At 48.5% G+C, this 13016-nt stretch overlaps 1 protein-coding gene across 4 annotated transcripts in view; it reads right to left on the bottom strand.

The window, feature by feature from the left end:
- SRGAP3 (SLIT-ROBO Rho GTPase activating protein 3) overlaps nucleotides 1–13016 on the bottom strand; it is a 247345-nt gene that overhangs the window by 49768 nt on the left and 184561 nt on the right. For all 4 annotated transcript variants that reach the window (XM_018038363.1, XM_018038364.1, XM_018038365.1 and 1 more), the window contains exons 8-10: nucleotides 12613–12714; nucleotides 9804–10001; nucleotides 5657–5741 (exon numbers count right to left, since the gene is read on the bottom strand). In XM_018038363.1, coding sequence (XP_017893852.1) covers nucleotides 5657–5741; nucleotides 9804–10001; nucleotides 12613–12714 — 385 coding nt within the window. The remainder of the gene's footprint in view (nucleotides 1–5656; nucleotides 5742–9803; nucleotides 10002–12612; nucleotides 12715–13016) is intronic.

The raw sequence follows: 13016 nt of genomic DNA, 5'->3' as shown, positions 1-13016 counted from the left end.
CCTCTGTGTACTCACTGTGGTCCAGGCACAGTGCTCTTCTCTTCGTTCTACCTCACCTCATCCCTTCCTGCCTTCCCATAGGCTGTTCCCTCCGCCCCATCACTCTTTCCCCAGGTTTTCATGTGGCAGACATATTCCCACCCCTCAGAAGTCTCAGCTTAAATGTCCCCTCCCCTTAGAGACCTCTCTGATCACCTACATTAAAGCAGGTGCCCATGCTCCTCAACCCTATACACAACTATTCTCTATATCAGCCCAAATTTTCCACTCAAGGACAATTACCATAGTTATAATTCTTTACTTAATGGTTTGCTTCCTGTTTGAGGTCTCTCTTCCCCCAGGAGGGCAGGAACCTTGTCTGTCTTATATATACTGTACCCCCAGTCCTAGCCAAGCACAGAGTCTCTGCTTTTGATGGATGGATGGACAGACGAATGGACAAATAGGGGCCAGGAGGGAAGAAAGGGATAGGTAGGAGTCAAAGGGTCTGGGTCCCAGAAGTAGAATGTCAGAACACACTCAATACAGACTTTGCTCTGGCAACAAATGGAATCGATTCTCCTTCAGCTTTGACTCACATTCCAGCTCTCAAGAACCACTCTACTAACATCTTTTGAAATATGGTGTTTCAACTTCTAACAGAAATAAAAAATGCTATGCCCTTTACTATCTGAGACCTCCTGGGATTGTGAAAATATTCTTTATTGTTGGTGGCTCAATCATTTTCCAGAAGGTCAGACTGTCTGGTCCTGGTGGACATTTTGCTCCGTAATGGACATTAAATCTTGGCCTGAAAAGGTTATGTCTCATTCCTTTTTATAGACAACGCACCATCTACCCTTGAGCAGCTAGAGTAAATTGAAAAACCACTGTATCTTAGGTGTAAACCCTGGAACTTACTGATTACCCAGAGCAATATAAAAGGTCAGAAATCTAAGGCTCAGAGGTGGTAAACTAAGAATTCTCTGGCCAATAAAATGACGTAGCAACAGCCAAAGGCACATAAGGGTGTGCGCTCTTGTTTCCAGGATGTGGCAGTGACATTTGTAACAAGGAAGGCCAATTTGCAGGGCACCTAGAAGCATTTTGACTTGTATGCCGGGGTTAATTATGTTCAAAAATTCGCCTCTAAGTGAGGGTAACCCAAAAGACCTAGACTTTCCTCCAGCTTGTGGTTTCTCTGAGGCATGCTGTCAAAAGAGTACTTGAGAGAAACTGAGGCACTAGACATGCCATTTCATTTCATTTTTTGAAAAAAACCTTGTATCTTTTCTAGCCAAAATATTTCACTAGGCCCCATATTTCTTACCTGTTTTCAAACAACCAGATTATTCCTCCCAATACAAGACAGCTCTCAGATGACAGAAAAAGGCCACTGATGCAGGTGTCACTCTGCCCTAGCCCCGCTCTCACAAGAACTTTCTACTGAACGGAAGAGTTAACACATCCAGGTAGAGAGGACTCATCTGATGACTCTCAGTAAATTAGAAGGTTCTGAGCTTTATCAAACTAAATCAGTACAAATTCTTCCCTGTCCCTCAATGCCCTGCTGCTGCTGCTGCTGCTAAGTTGCTTCAGTGTGTCCGACTCTGTGCGACCCCATAGATGGCAGCCCACCAGGCTCCGCTGCCCCTGGGATTCTCCAGGCAAGAACACTGGAGTGGGTTGCCATTTCCTTTTCCAATGCATGAAATTGAGAAGTGAAAGTGAGGTCGCTTAGTCGTGTCCGACTCTTAGCGACCCCATGGACTGCAGCCCACCAGGTTCCTCCGTCCATGGGATTTTCCAGGCAAGAGTACTGGAGTGGGGTGCCATTGCCTTCTCCGCCTCAATGCCCTAGGAATCCACATATATCCTTACCGTGCAGGGGAAATACAAAAAAGACCGAAGATTTGGTCTCAGCTTCAGTTTTTTCAGTAATTCATTAACTTTAGTTAATAATAATTTATCAGTATATATTAATTGTGACAAATATACCACATTCATGTTAAATGAAGATGTTAATAATAGGGGAAGTTGGATGTAGAATATATGGAAACTGTACTGTCTTTGCAACTTTACTATACATATAAAACTACTCTAAAATAAAAAGTTTATCAAAATAAGAAAAAACTTCCCCAGAACTGACCAGTCAACAAGACCTGTGCCAGATATCAAAAGCACCACAGTGGACTTTACTCACTGCTGGCTTATGAGAAAACAGGACTATGGAAACTTTTCTAGATGGCTCTTTTTTAGCTGCCATTGTACTTCTCAAGTTGCATTTCCTGTTTTTTGTTGCTCTTCAGCTCAAAACTCAGGAGAAGGACTTCAGCAGGACGCAGCTGAAGTCTAAACACACTTGGAAGACCAAATGGGTCAGGAGTCATACCAACCAAAACTAATTATTATTATTATTTCATTAAGGCCACTCAGGCAGGGGCAGCAATAAAAGCTTGCATCTGGTAGCACTCACAGGGAAGCTCGAGAGAAACACTTTCTCATCTGGGATCTTATTTTTTAAAAGAACATCTTGTTTTCTAAATCCAGGGTGTCTGATTTCAACAACACAAGTAGTCAGCAACTCACGTGGACCTGCCTTCTGTTAAATGGCTCATGAGAAACACCCCTCAGCGCCCAATCCCAAGACCAGAAAAACCGATCCTACAAGCTGTGAAAGCTGCTCCATCACACACTCATCCAAGCTGCTCTCTAGGCCTTTCTGTCTCGTCCCGTTCCCTCCATTCTCACTGTTTTGGTTCCCTCTGTGTTATCCACAGTCCCCCATGGCCCCATTCTCCTGGTCCAATGCTGAAATGTCAGGATGGGCAGAATATAAGGGTTGCCAGGGGTGGGGGCGGGGGCAGGGAATGAAGAAAAAGCTCATTGCAACTGACTCTTCCCCCCTCTTCCCCTCAATCAATGAGTTCTGTCAAATATAAACACCCATGTCTAACCTCCACCCAAATCAAGAAACAGAACGTTTCTATCATCCCCAAAAGATTCCCAACTGTCACCAGCTAGAGCAGACAAATCTAGTCTGTGGCAACAGAAATCAGGTCAGTGTGGTTTCAAGTGGAGATGGAGGGCGGGGTGAAGGAGGACTGCAAAATCAAGTGGAGATGGAGGGCGGGGTGAAGGTGGACTGCAAAGAGGCACAAGAGAACTTTTGGGTTGTCGCTTTGGGGCTGGAGCTTTTGAGTGCTGGTTATACCTGGGTGTATGTGTTTGTCAAAACTGATGTCTACACACAAAATGGGTGCATCTTATGGGATTTCCATTATATGTCAATAAAGTTGATTGAAAAAAATTCCACTGGTATTAGTTTCAAAGTCCTGGCTATTCCTTCAAGCCCTAGTTATTCATCTTCCTAGAAGCCTTTCCTGGTCTCTTGGGCCCACGTGAAACCTCCCTCCTGGGACTCACAGTCCTCAGAGCCTGAATTGTTCACCTGGCAATTTATTCAGTATTTCTGTGTGACAATGTTATCACTATTTAATTTTTTAATGAATTCACGAGTTGTCTCCCAGCTAGACTGCAAATGACCTGGGGCTGGAAATGGTTTCATTTCTCACCGGTTCCTCTAAGGCATGGGGCTCACGCATGCCAAGCACCTGCAGAGCCTGGCAGCTCCCTGGATAGCTGCTGAGTGAACAGGACTTGTGTGGCTCAGACACAGCCACTAGAATGTGCACACACAGGGAGAAGAGAGCAAGCCAGTGAAGGGTGAGGGTGTACCGTGGATGGCAAACCCCAGCAGCAGTGCCCACCAGCCCAAAGCCCAGCACAGCTCTTGTCCTGTCACGCTCATTCCCCAGAATCCTGGGACATCTCTAAACTGCTTCAAGCTGCCATCTCAGGATCTAATGGCACTGACACCTTGGGAAGTCCCTTCATGTCTCTGATATTGGCCCCATATTTCCCAGACCCCATGCCAGTCGAGCACATCCTTCAGCCAACAGCCCTCTCCAAACAGAACACAGGTCTATTCTGAATGTGGCCTAACAGCTTCAGAAGCCCCAGGTCAGCTCCTCTGCTCAAAGTTAAGCCTCATACCAAGCTCCAGGGCCACCTGGACTTGCTCTAAACCACCTGCGCACTAAAAATGCCACCTACTATATCAGAGAGGATGTTGCGCCCATCAACCACTACAGCCAACTGTGACAGACAGCCCCAAGGGAACTCAGGATGGAAACACTATGTCCACCACTGAATCATCAGACGCTGCCGCCACCAGCCCTGGCTCCCTGCAGTGGTGCACCCTGAGGACACCAGGATGAGAAAACACAGGATGCTGGCCCCAGAGAGCTGAGGCACACATCAAAGGAGTGATTTCAGTGAGCCCAGACTCTTGCACCTTCCCATAAATAGAAGAGCCCAAATTCCTTAACTTACGATGTCAGGTTTTCTTTGATCAACACCAATCCTTTGGTGTTCCGACTACCTTGTCTTTGTTGCAAAACTCCTAAATGTCCTGGTTCCTCACTTTGCCTCATTTCTCACTTTGCCTCTACAGAACAGCCTCTCAGAGTTATCTAAGATACTGCATCCTGGGCTTAAGGCCTCAGTTTTTTCCACCTAATAAAATATAATTTTCAATTCTTAGGGTGTTCCTTTTTTGTCAGTTGAAACATCCTTGATCTTGAATGGTTTCTAGTTCTTGTTCTGGTGATCTTTCCATTCAACATTCGTTCAGTGACTATTAATTGAGTGCCTACCATGAGCCAGGCACTGTCCTAGGCACTACAGATAAAGCAGAGGACAAAACAAGCAAGGAAGTTCCTACCCTGGTTGGAGATATAATGCTATCGGGTGTGGAGGTGTGATCAATGACAATAAGCAGGTGAACGGATGATAAAGAGGTTGAATTCACATGATGACAACCAAGATGAAGAAAATCAGACAGAGAGAGTGTTGGGACAGAGGTGGTGATCCCCTGAGGCTGGGACAGCAGAGTCTCACTGAGGAAGTGATATCCGTGCTGAGCCAACCACACAAAGATATGGGGTAGGGGGCATTTCAGGCAGCAGGAACAACAGATGTAAAGCCCCTGAGGCAGGAATAAGCTGGACAAGCTCTGAAGTGCAGGAGGGAGCTCAGTGCAGCTGGAGTGCAGTAGGAGAGTGGAGGAGAAGTAGATGAGGTTAGGGTAGCACATGGAGGTCAAATGATTTCAGGCCTCATGTGCCACTGAAACAGATGGGACTTTATTCCAACAATTGTTGGAAGCTTTTCGGGAGTTTTAATTCTAGCGCCCAGGTCCCTCAAGGACCACACTCTGCCTTACATGTGTGAATTCTTCTTGGACCTAGAATCCTGGCCCGGCATTCCAATAGTATTCCTGGCAAACAGAATCTGCTAAAAAAGCATCAGTCCAGAGCCCTGTGCCCTGGATCCCACCCTTAACCTATTGGGGACCCATTATCACTTTTTCTGGGACTCTTCCCCACAACTTAAACTCAGACTTGTGTTGGCCCCATAGTTTCGGCAACCAAACTACACACCCCCTCAACATCTGTACCAGTCTGTTTCCCCAGCTCGCTTGTCCCAGTAGGTGGCCCCAGTCCCAGGCCTCATTCTACCAAGTGCCTGGGATCTCCATCTGTAACAGCTCAAGGGGCCACACAAGACCCAGTGGGGAGGACCCTCCAGTGCTCACCCCCACCGCTCAACTCACCTTCGCCCAAAGTCTGCTTGAGTAAGTCATGCTTGGCTTGCAGCTTAGTGATGAGGTTACTGCCGTTCACATACTCTTTAAATTTCTGTAAGACACAGGCACAAGGACGTTACAGATTGCAGGGCCAAGTCCTGGCATCTCTGCCTCTGTAACAGATCTCGGGGTGGGAAGCCACCCTCAAGGCCCCAGGCATGGGTGAAGCAGGGAGGGGTCTCCACATCAGTTCCATCAGGTCCCCCCCTCTGCCGAGCGTGGCTGTCCAGTCCTATGAAACATTTCAGGTCAGTTTCGGAACATAAAGAAAGCTGGCAGAGGTGGGGGATGGGCAAAGTAAAAGGGGCTTTTGTCACGTGAGGATGGCAGGAGCTGGGGCAGAGGGCTTTTTTAGCGATCAAAGTTCCTCTGTGCTTCTGGGCCAAGGGCATGCAGCCGAGGCAAGAGCGTGTTATCGGATCTGTCAGAGAGGAGCCTCAGAACACGTCTTCTTTCATCTGGCTGAGAACTGAAGGAGGAAGGGCACTGCAGGCCTCTGGAGACATTCCCATTAAAATAACCCAAACTGCACTTCGGGGATATGATTTTCTTCTTTTTTACAGATGAGAAAGGTGAGGCTCACACAAGAAGTAATTTGCCCAAAGTTCCTGGGATCCAGGCTGCCTCCAGTTCAGGGGCCTGGCCAAACACAGTGCACTCGGGTGCAGTCCAGGGAACAAGGCACCCAGAACAGAAACACATTTACCTGCCCCCAGTTTAGCACGGCCTCAGCCACGCCTCCACACAGGTACCAGCTTCCCTTGGCCCCCCTCGCCCCACGTCACCCAATCACAGGCTGGGAGCCCTCTCTGCTGGGCCAAGAGGCACTATTGGCCTGGTCCACACCAGTTCCCTTCTGGATCCCTGGTGCTTACAGCTGCGCCTGACATGTAGTAGGTGCCGAGAAATTCAGCTGAACCCCTGACCTGGCGGCACTGACATAGCAGAGTAGGAGCAAGACAATGAGCTAACAAAAATGTAAGTAAAATATACAATAGGTCAATGGTGGTGAACGCTAGGGATGGAAACGAGGCAGGAATGGGATCTGGGAGTGGGAGCAGACCTCACTGCAAAGCTGCCATTTCAGCCCCGGCCTGAAGGAGGTGAGGAAGGGGTCACGGGGGTGCACAGGGGGAGGGGGTCTCAGCAGAGGGGAATGCAATTACCAAGGCCCTGAGGGGGAAAGCACAGGGATGGATGTGATTGCCCCAAATCTGCCAGCTACTTTCTCACCAAAAATCCATTCTATGCCTCAGCCAGGAGGCTCAGATGGAGCACAGAGGAGCAGAGAGGTGAGCCTTGGCAGCTCAGGACACATGGAGCATCACTCTGCCCGCAGAAGACAGGTCTGGGGTGAAGGCCCACATGTGCCTGGAGAAGCCTGAGCTTGGTGAACCCTACCCCCCACCCCCCGGCGGGTTTCTGGAGGTTGGGCATTCTTTATTCTTGGCCTTGGTCTTTCTTGCTCCTAGGGCCTTGTCTTGTGGTTGTTAAGTCATCCCCACTGCATCTGTAGATGGTTTTCCAACAGGTATATTTGGTCCTCACTGCAATCTCAGATGATAAATGACAGAAGCATCGCTGTTCTCATTCTAGGCAGAGGGAGAAACCGCTTAGAGTGGTGGCCACTTCGTGTGTGATCTTGATCAAATTTCTGAACATTTCTGGGCCTCATGCCTTCCTCGGGGTAAAGTGAGGAGACTCATGGTGCTTCTTCCAGTGTGGTGCAGGCACCAGCTGGGGAGAGTGTCCACAGGCAGATTCCTGCTCTGGACTCCTGTGAGTCTAACCCTGGGAGGACACCACAGAGGCCCAGGTGTCCTCACATTTCCAGGGTGCCATCTCAGGGAGGGTAGCAGTCTGGGAACTTGTGCTTTCAAGAAGTTTCTGACAAAATTCAAAAACACACTTCCATTTGATAGTTACTCACCGAGAGGTTCTCTGGATGCTTCCAGTAATATCGCCCTCTGATTTTATCCTGTGTTCAAGAATTCACCATGAAAGCTGGAACTGAGGTGTAAGTAAGTGTTCTCTCATCCTGCCTCAGTGCCCCAAGCAGGTGGAGCTCTAATCCCAAACTTGTAACTCATGCTTTGGTGGGTGACTCACTGGTTAGTGTAAATCACAGCCTGGGGCTCTGGGTCCCTGACTACTGCTTCTATGCTTCACCTAGGCTTCATGCGTGAAGAAAAAAATACCATCGATTCATACTGATGTTTGCTTTAAAAGGAGTGTTACATCCTTAAAAATACCTAAATAATGTCACAGCATCAAATCATGAGATGCACTAGCCAATCAGGTTGACAACTTGAATATTCAAATCAAAGTACAATATCCACGACCTCCATAATGGATGCTGTCTTTTCATTTCAAGCAGGCTGAACTCTCATCTTCGACTCTGCTGCCAAAGTGACTTAATGCCCATCCATTTTCCTCCCTTATCTTTGTAACCTATAAATTCTCTACAAACACTTATGCCCCCAGTGGGAGTGGTGAACCCCCGAATTTGGCATGGACTCATTCACTAAGTCTCACTTTGCTTTCTTTCTTGAAAGCCACAAAACTGATCAAGGAAATGGAGTATGCGTCAACCACTGGCTTAAAACAGATATTTGATGAGCAAGAAACAGAGCTGGATGTTAAAACTGGGTGGGTTTGGTACTGGTTAGATGAACACAATCTGACACTGCTAATTAATGAATTAATTTCAGCCTAATGGCATGTTTTGAACAACTCTGTCTTTGGCCTTGGCCTTGGCCTAGCAATTCCTTTCTTGTTTGTTTGTTTGTTCTAACTGATAAACTTTAAGGTACAGAAGCCACACTTACTGAATCTCTAGACACGAGGTCTGAAGAGACAGCACCTGTGATGAGCACCTGGATAAGGCTTGTGACAGTTGGAGCCATGAACTGAATCCATCAAGTGGAAATCAACCTGGTAATAAACGTACAATCCACCTAAGGCATCACCTACACATCCCATAGGAGGACGGTTTATGGCGGTATGCTGAGAATAGAGATTTACCTGACACTAGCTTTAAAAAAAAAAAAAATAGAATGTAATCTTAGGATGTATGAAAAGAGAAGAATAGCCCCTAATGTGGAGGGAGGGGAAAGTTTAGCCTTCTTCTGTGCTGGTCACTCCACTGCTGGGAGTCTCTTTTCAGAAGAAGCACTGACAAACAGAAGGTGGTCAGGAAAGAGTCGATGCTGAGGCCACGCAAAACAAAAGCTTAAGAGGCCAGATTAAAACAAGTAGATGTGTTTAGCCTAGAGAAATAAAAGCCCAGCTCCTTGCAACCTTGCCAGACTGTCAAGTAGAATTAGCCTCTCTCTGGGTTGCCCCAGAGAACAGAATTAAGATCAATGACCAGAAATCCTCGTGAGGAAGCTTTTTGAAGATAACAGAGATGCGGGAAAACATTATAATGTCCATAGCCAGCCACAAGCCAAACAAAACAGTTGTTTGGGGAGGGAGGGAGCTTTTAATCTGGGGCTGTTCAAGCACAATCTGCATGACTCTGGGGCAGGAACAGGGTGGAATAGGGTCCAGTGTCAGATGGAAGATCCTCTCCAACCCAACATTGCATATTCTCTAAACACCCATTGAACCAAAGCCCCAATGCCTCTCATCCCTGTCCCTCCCTGGCTAAATGGAATATAAGTAATTTGGGATTTTACATGAAGGGCTGGCAACTCACCAGCTATTTGCAAAAATCACCCAGGGCATTGTTTGCAGAGTCCAGGCCCAAATTTGACACAACTTGACATGACAACCATACACTTAACTTGGGGGTTGTTACTTGGGATGTGCATCTGGCTCTGTCAGCCCTTTTCCTCTCACCCTACTGAGCACAACCCTCTCTGCGTTGTTTCTAGAACAGGAAAGTTGCAATAACTGTCAATCCAAGATCAAGGCTGATGATACCCACTGGTTAGCTCACTTTCTGCACTTCACAAAGCCAAGACAGACACATTCTGAAGAGCATGTTGGAGGAACTGTAGGTCTAACTGACCCATGCAGTTCCTCTGGCTGCCATTAATTTGGGCTGCTCCCCAAAAGTCACTGCGAGCAGGGCTGCAGACAGCAGGTTCTCAGTCAGGATGCCACTTACCGTAAAATAGAACATTTCTGTCTCCTGCTGGTTGGCTCTCCTCTTGGCAATGTTGATCTTGCTCATGTAGGTCTCGGAGGCGGCCGACTTCACAGACTCCGTGGACCGGCTGTGTTGGAAGGCGTCAGAGACGTCAAAGTCCTCCACAGTCAGCATGTCCTGCAAGGTCTGCATGGTGGCATCCAGAGTTTTTCTAACCTAGAGAAACACCGTATGTCAACAAAAGTCCATTAGTCTCAGAATGTCTGGACACCTCAAAGTCCTTTCCCAATCATTCCCTTATTTCTTCCATGTAAAGCCCCCAGAGGTGGGCTGGACAAAGGTGCTCACTTCTGTTAATGGTGATGTGGAAAATAGGGCTGGCACTGGTTGAGGGGAGAAGCCAGGTCACCTAAGCTCAGTCATGTCACGGGTCTACTTCTGGCACTGAGAACCTTGGAGAACACTGTGACCAGCAAGGGACTCAGGTTTTGAGGTCTGTGTCTGTCTGTGGTTACACAGCCCCAGAGAAGTTCCTCCTGGGGGGCAGGGCCCTGAGGAGGGACGACCCTGGAAGCACTCCCTCTTCTCTTCATCCCGAGCAGGGAGAAGACAGTCTGGATACAGGGAGCTCCATTCTCAGTGGACAGACTCTCATACTGTCGGCCGCTGAGCCCACACAAGCCTGACTGAGAAAAGAGAGCTCGAGGAAGACAGCCCGTGACACGTACGGTATGCTCGGTCCTCCATGCCCGACTCCTCTCCCAGAACCAAGCGGGACCCCCAGAGGCTTCACACACAGGCCCCAGCCTCCCCACAGCCCTTCAGTGAACGGTACCTAAAGGGCGGACTCGAACCTGAATGGAGGGTGGTTTCAAACACAGTCCTGGGAGAGCCTGCATCCACACTCACTGCACAATGATTGCCACTCAGAGCCTCTCTTGGCACTCAGATCTTGACTTAAAAGTCGCCTCCTGGCCACAACTGCATTCTTAACTTACTGGCTGATATTTCATGTCCTCAGTTTACTGTTTGCTTGCTTTTGTATTTCAATTCTCACCTGCCTTTTCTCACCAGAATATAAACTCCATGAGAGAAGGTACTCTACACTGTCCCATTCATTCACTTAACTCGGCACTGGACACAACATTTAGAGTACGTGCTGAATCGGGCTTCGCAGGTGGCTCAGTGGGTAAAGAATCCGCCTGCAAAGCAGGAGACGCAGGCAGGCATGAGTTCAATCCCCGGGTCGGGAAGATCCCCTGGAGAAGGGCATGGCAACCCACTCCAGTATTCCCGCCAGGAGAATCCCATGGACAGGGGCGCCTGGCGGGCTGCAGTCCCTGGGGCTGCATGACTGAAGCGACTGAGATGAGCACAAGCATGTGCTGAACAACGATTTGTTGAATGAATAACCGAGTGACTCAGTTCTTTCCAACACAGCCTCACAGAAGCCCAGGCTCAAAATTAAGTGTTTCCCCAGCCGTGAACAGCCTACCCAGAGGAACATGTGCTTCACCCTCCTTTCTGTGGTCCTGACTTCCAACCTAAATTCCATTGCCATTATTATACACATATACCACATGCTGTTCCATGTAGACAATTTAAGATGCTGTGGGGGAAGACACAGGGCATAAGGAAAGGAAGAAAACACTCTGTCCATATCCTCTCTCTTCTCAGGTTGGGGAAACAAATTCATAGTTTGTCTGTAACCTCCCCAGGATTTGTTCATCCTGACCTACACTCTGGTTCACATCTGTCCTGGTTCCATCCTCTTTCAAGACACAAAGCAACCTGCCCTCTCTGTACAAGACAGCCCCCTCGAGGTCTGAAGACAGGGACCATGACTCTCCGTCTCAGCTCTGACTGCACTCCTCACAGATGGACCTGCCCACAATCTTGGGTGACACCCCCATGTCCTGGTGTCCTCCAGTTGGGTGACATCCTCCCTGCATGGGGGCACCCGGGCTAGAATAGGAGGTCTCCAGTTGGCCGCATCAGTGCACATCAGAACGGAGTTCCCAGCTGGTGCTTCCACTTGTGCCCACCTGGTGGGAGCCCTGAGCCACCAGCTGCAGGGAGGTGTGCTGGCCACAGTGAGACAGAAACTCCATGGAGCTCAGAATCTGTGACACATTTAGTGTGCCCTGGGTTGTTTTGCTGTGTGATTCAAAATACCTACTCTTATTTCTGATGATAAAAAAATAACATAAACTCATTGCAGAAAAGAGAGAAAAGCACAAAGAAGAAAACAGATATCACCTATATTCCTGTAACCCAGACAAAACCACTACCAGCATTTCAAAGTATTTCCTTCCAGTCTTCTTCCTACTCCTGTGAATACACTCAGAAATATGTACACAGACTTTAGTATACCCTGGTTAGAACAGTACTGAACACAGAATGCTACTTCCTCTTTGCTTTCCTTTAACATCTTGTAAGCATTTCCTGGGCTTCCCAGGTGGTTCAGTGGTAAAGAATTTGCATGCCAATATAGGAGACTTGAGAGACAGGGGTTGGATCCCTGGGTCAGGAAGATCCTCTGGAGAAGGAAATGGCAAGCTACTCTAGTATTCTTGCCTGGGAAATCCCATGGACAGAGGAGCCTGGAGGGCTACAGTCCAAGGGGTCGCAAAAGAGTCGGACGTGACTGAGCATGCACGCACAAGCATTCCCCTGCCATTAAAGATTCTTGGCGGGTATGGTTTTAATGGTTGTGCATCTTACAGATAAACCCTGACTTCTCACATCTTCCAAGGCAAGAGTGGACAGCCCCCGAGCAGCCGGGCCTTTGTAACGAAATCCCTCACGGGGTAGTGGGCTCACTCACCTCCTCGTTCTCAATCTTGAGAGTGGCCAGTCTGGACTGCAGCTGGTGGTACCGCATGAGCAGTTCTGTCTGGACAGGCTGCTGGGCACTGACCTGGCACACCTGCAGAAACGACAGCCACCGTCTGTGGTTGCCCCAGGCCCTCGGCACCTCTGCGGAACTGGGGCCGGGCCGTCACTAACATCCCCATCAACAGCTGCGGAAACAGGCCTGGAAAGGTTAAGCGACCTGCCCAAGATCACACAGCTCGTACTGGGCAACAGCAGAGCCAGCCAGGAGGCAGAGGCCGCCCTCTCACAACTCTTGGTCTGTGTTTGTGTAGCACACGATGGCTCACTGCTGACATGATGCCATTAAGTGAGACTAACTGGCTAATTCCCAGGCAGGAAGCAGTGCCTAAGAGT

The sequence above is a fragment of the Capra hircus genome, chromosome 22 (assembly GCF_001704415.2).
Source record: "Capra hircus breed San Clemente chromosome 22, ASM170441v1, whole genome shotgun sequence".
Classification (NCBI taxonomy): domain Eukaryota; kingdom Metazoa; phylum Chordata; class Mammalia; order Artiodactyla; family Bovidae; genus Capra; species Capra hircus.
Note: the sequence above shows the minus strand (reverse complement) of the source record. Positions and strands in the feature narration are given on the sequence as shown.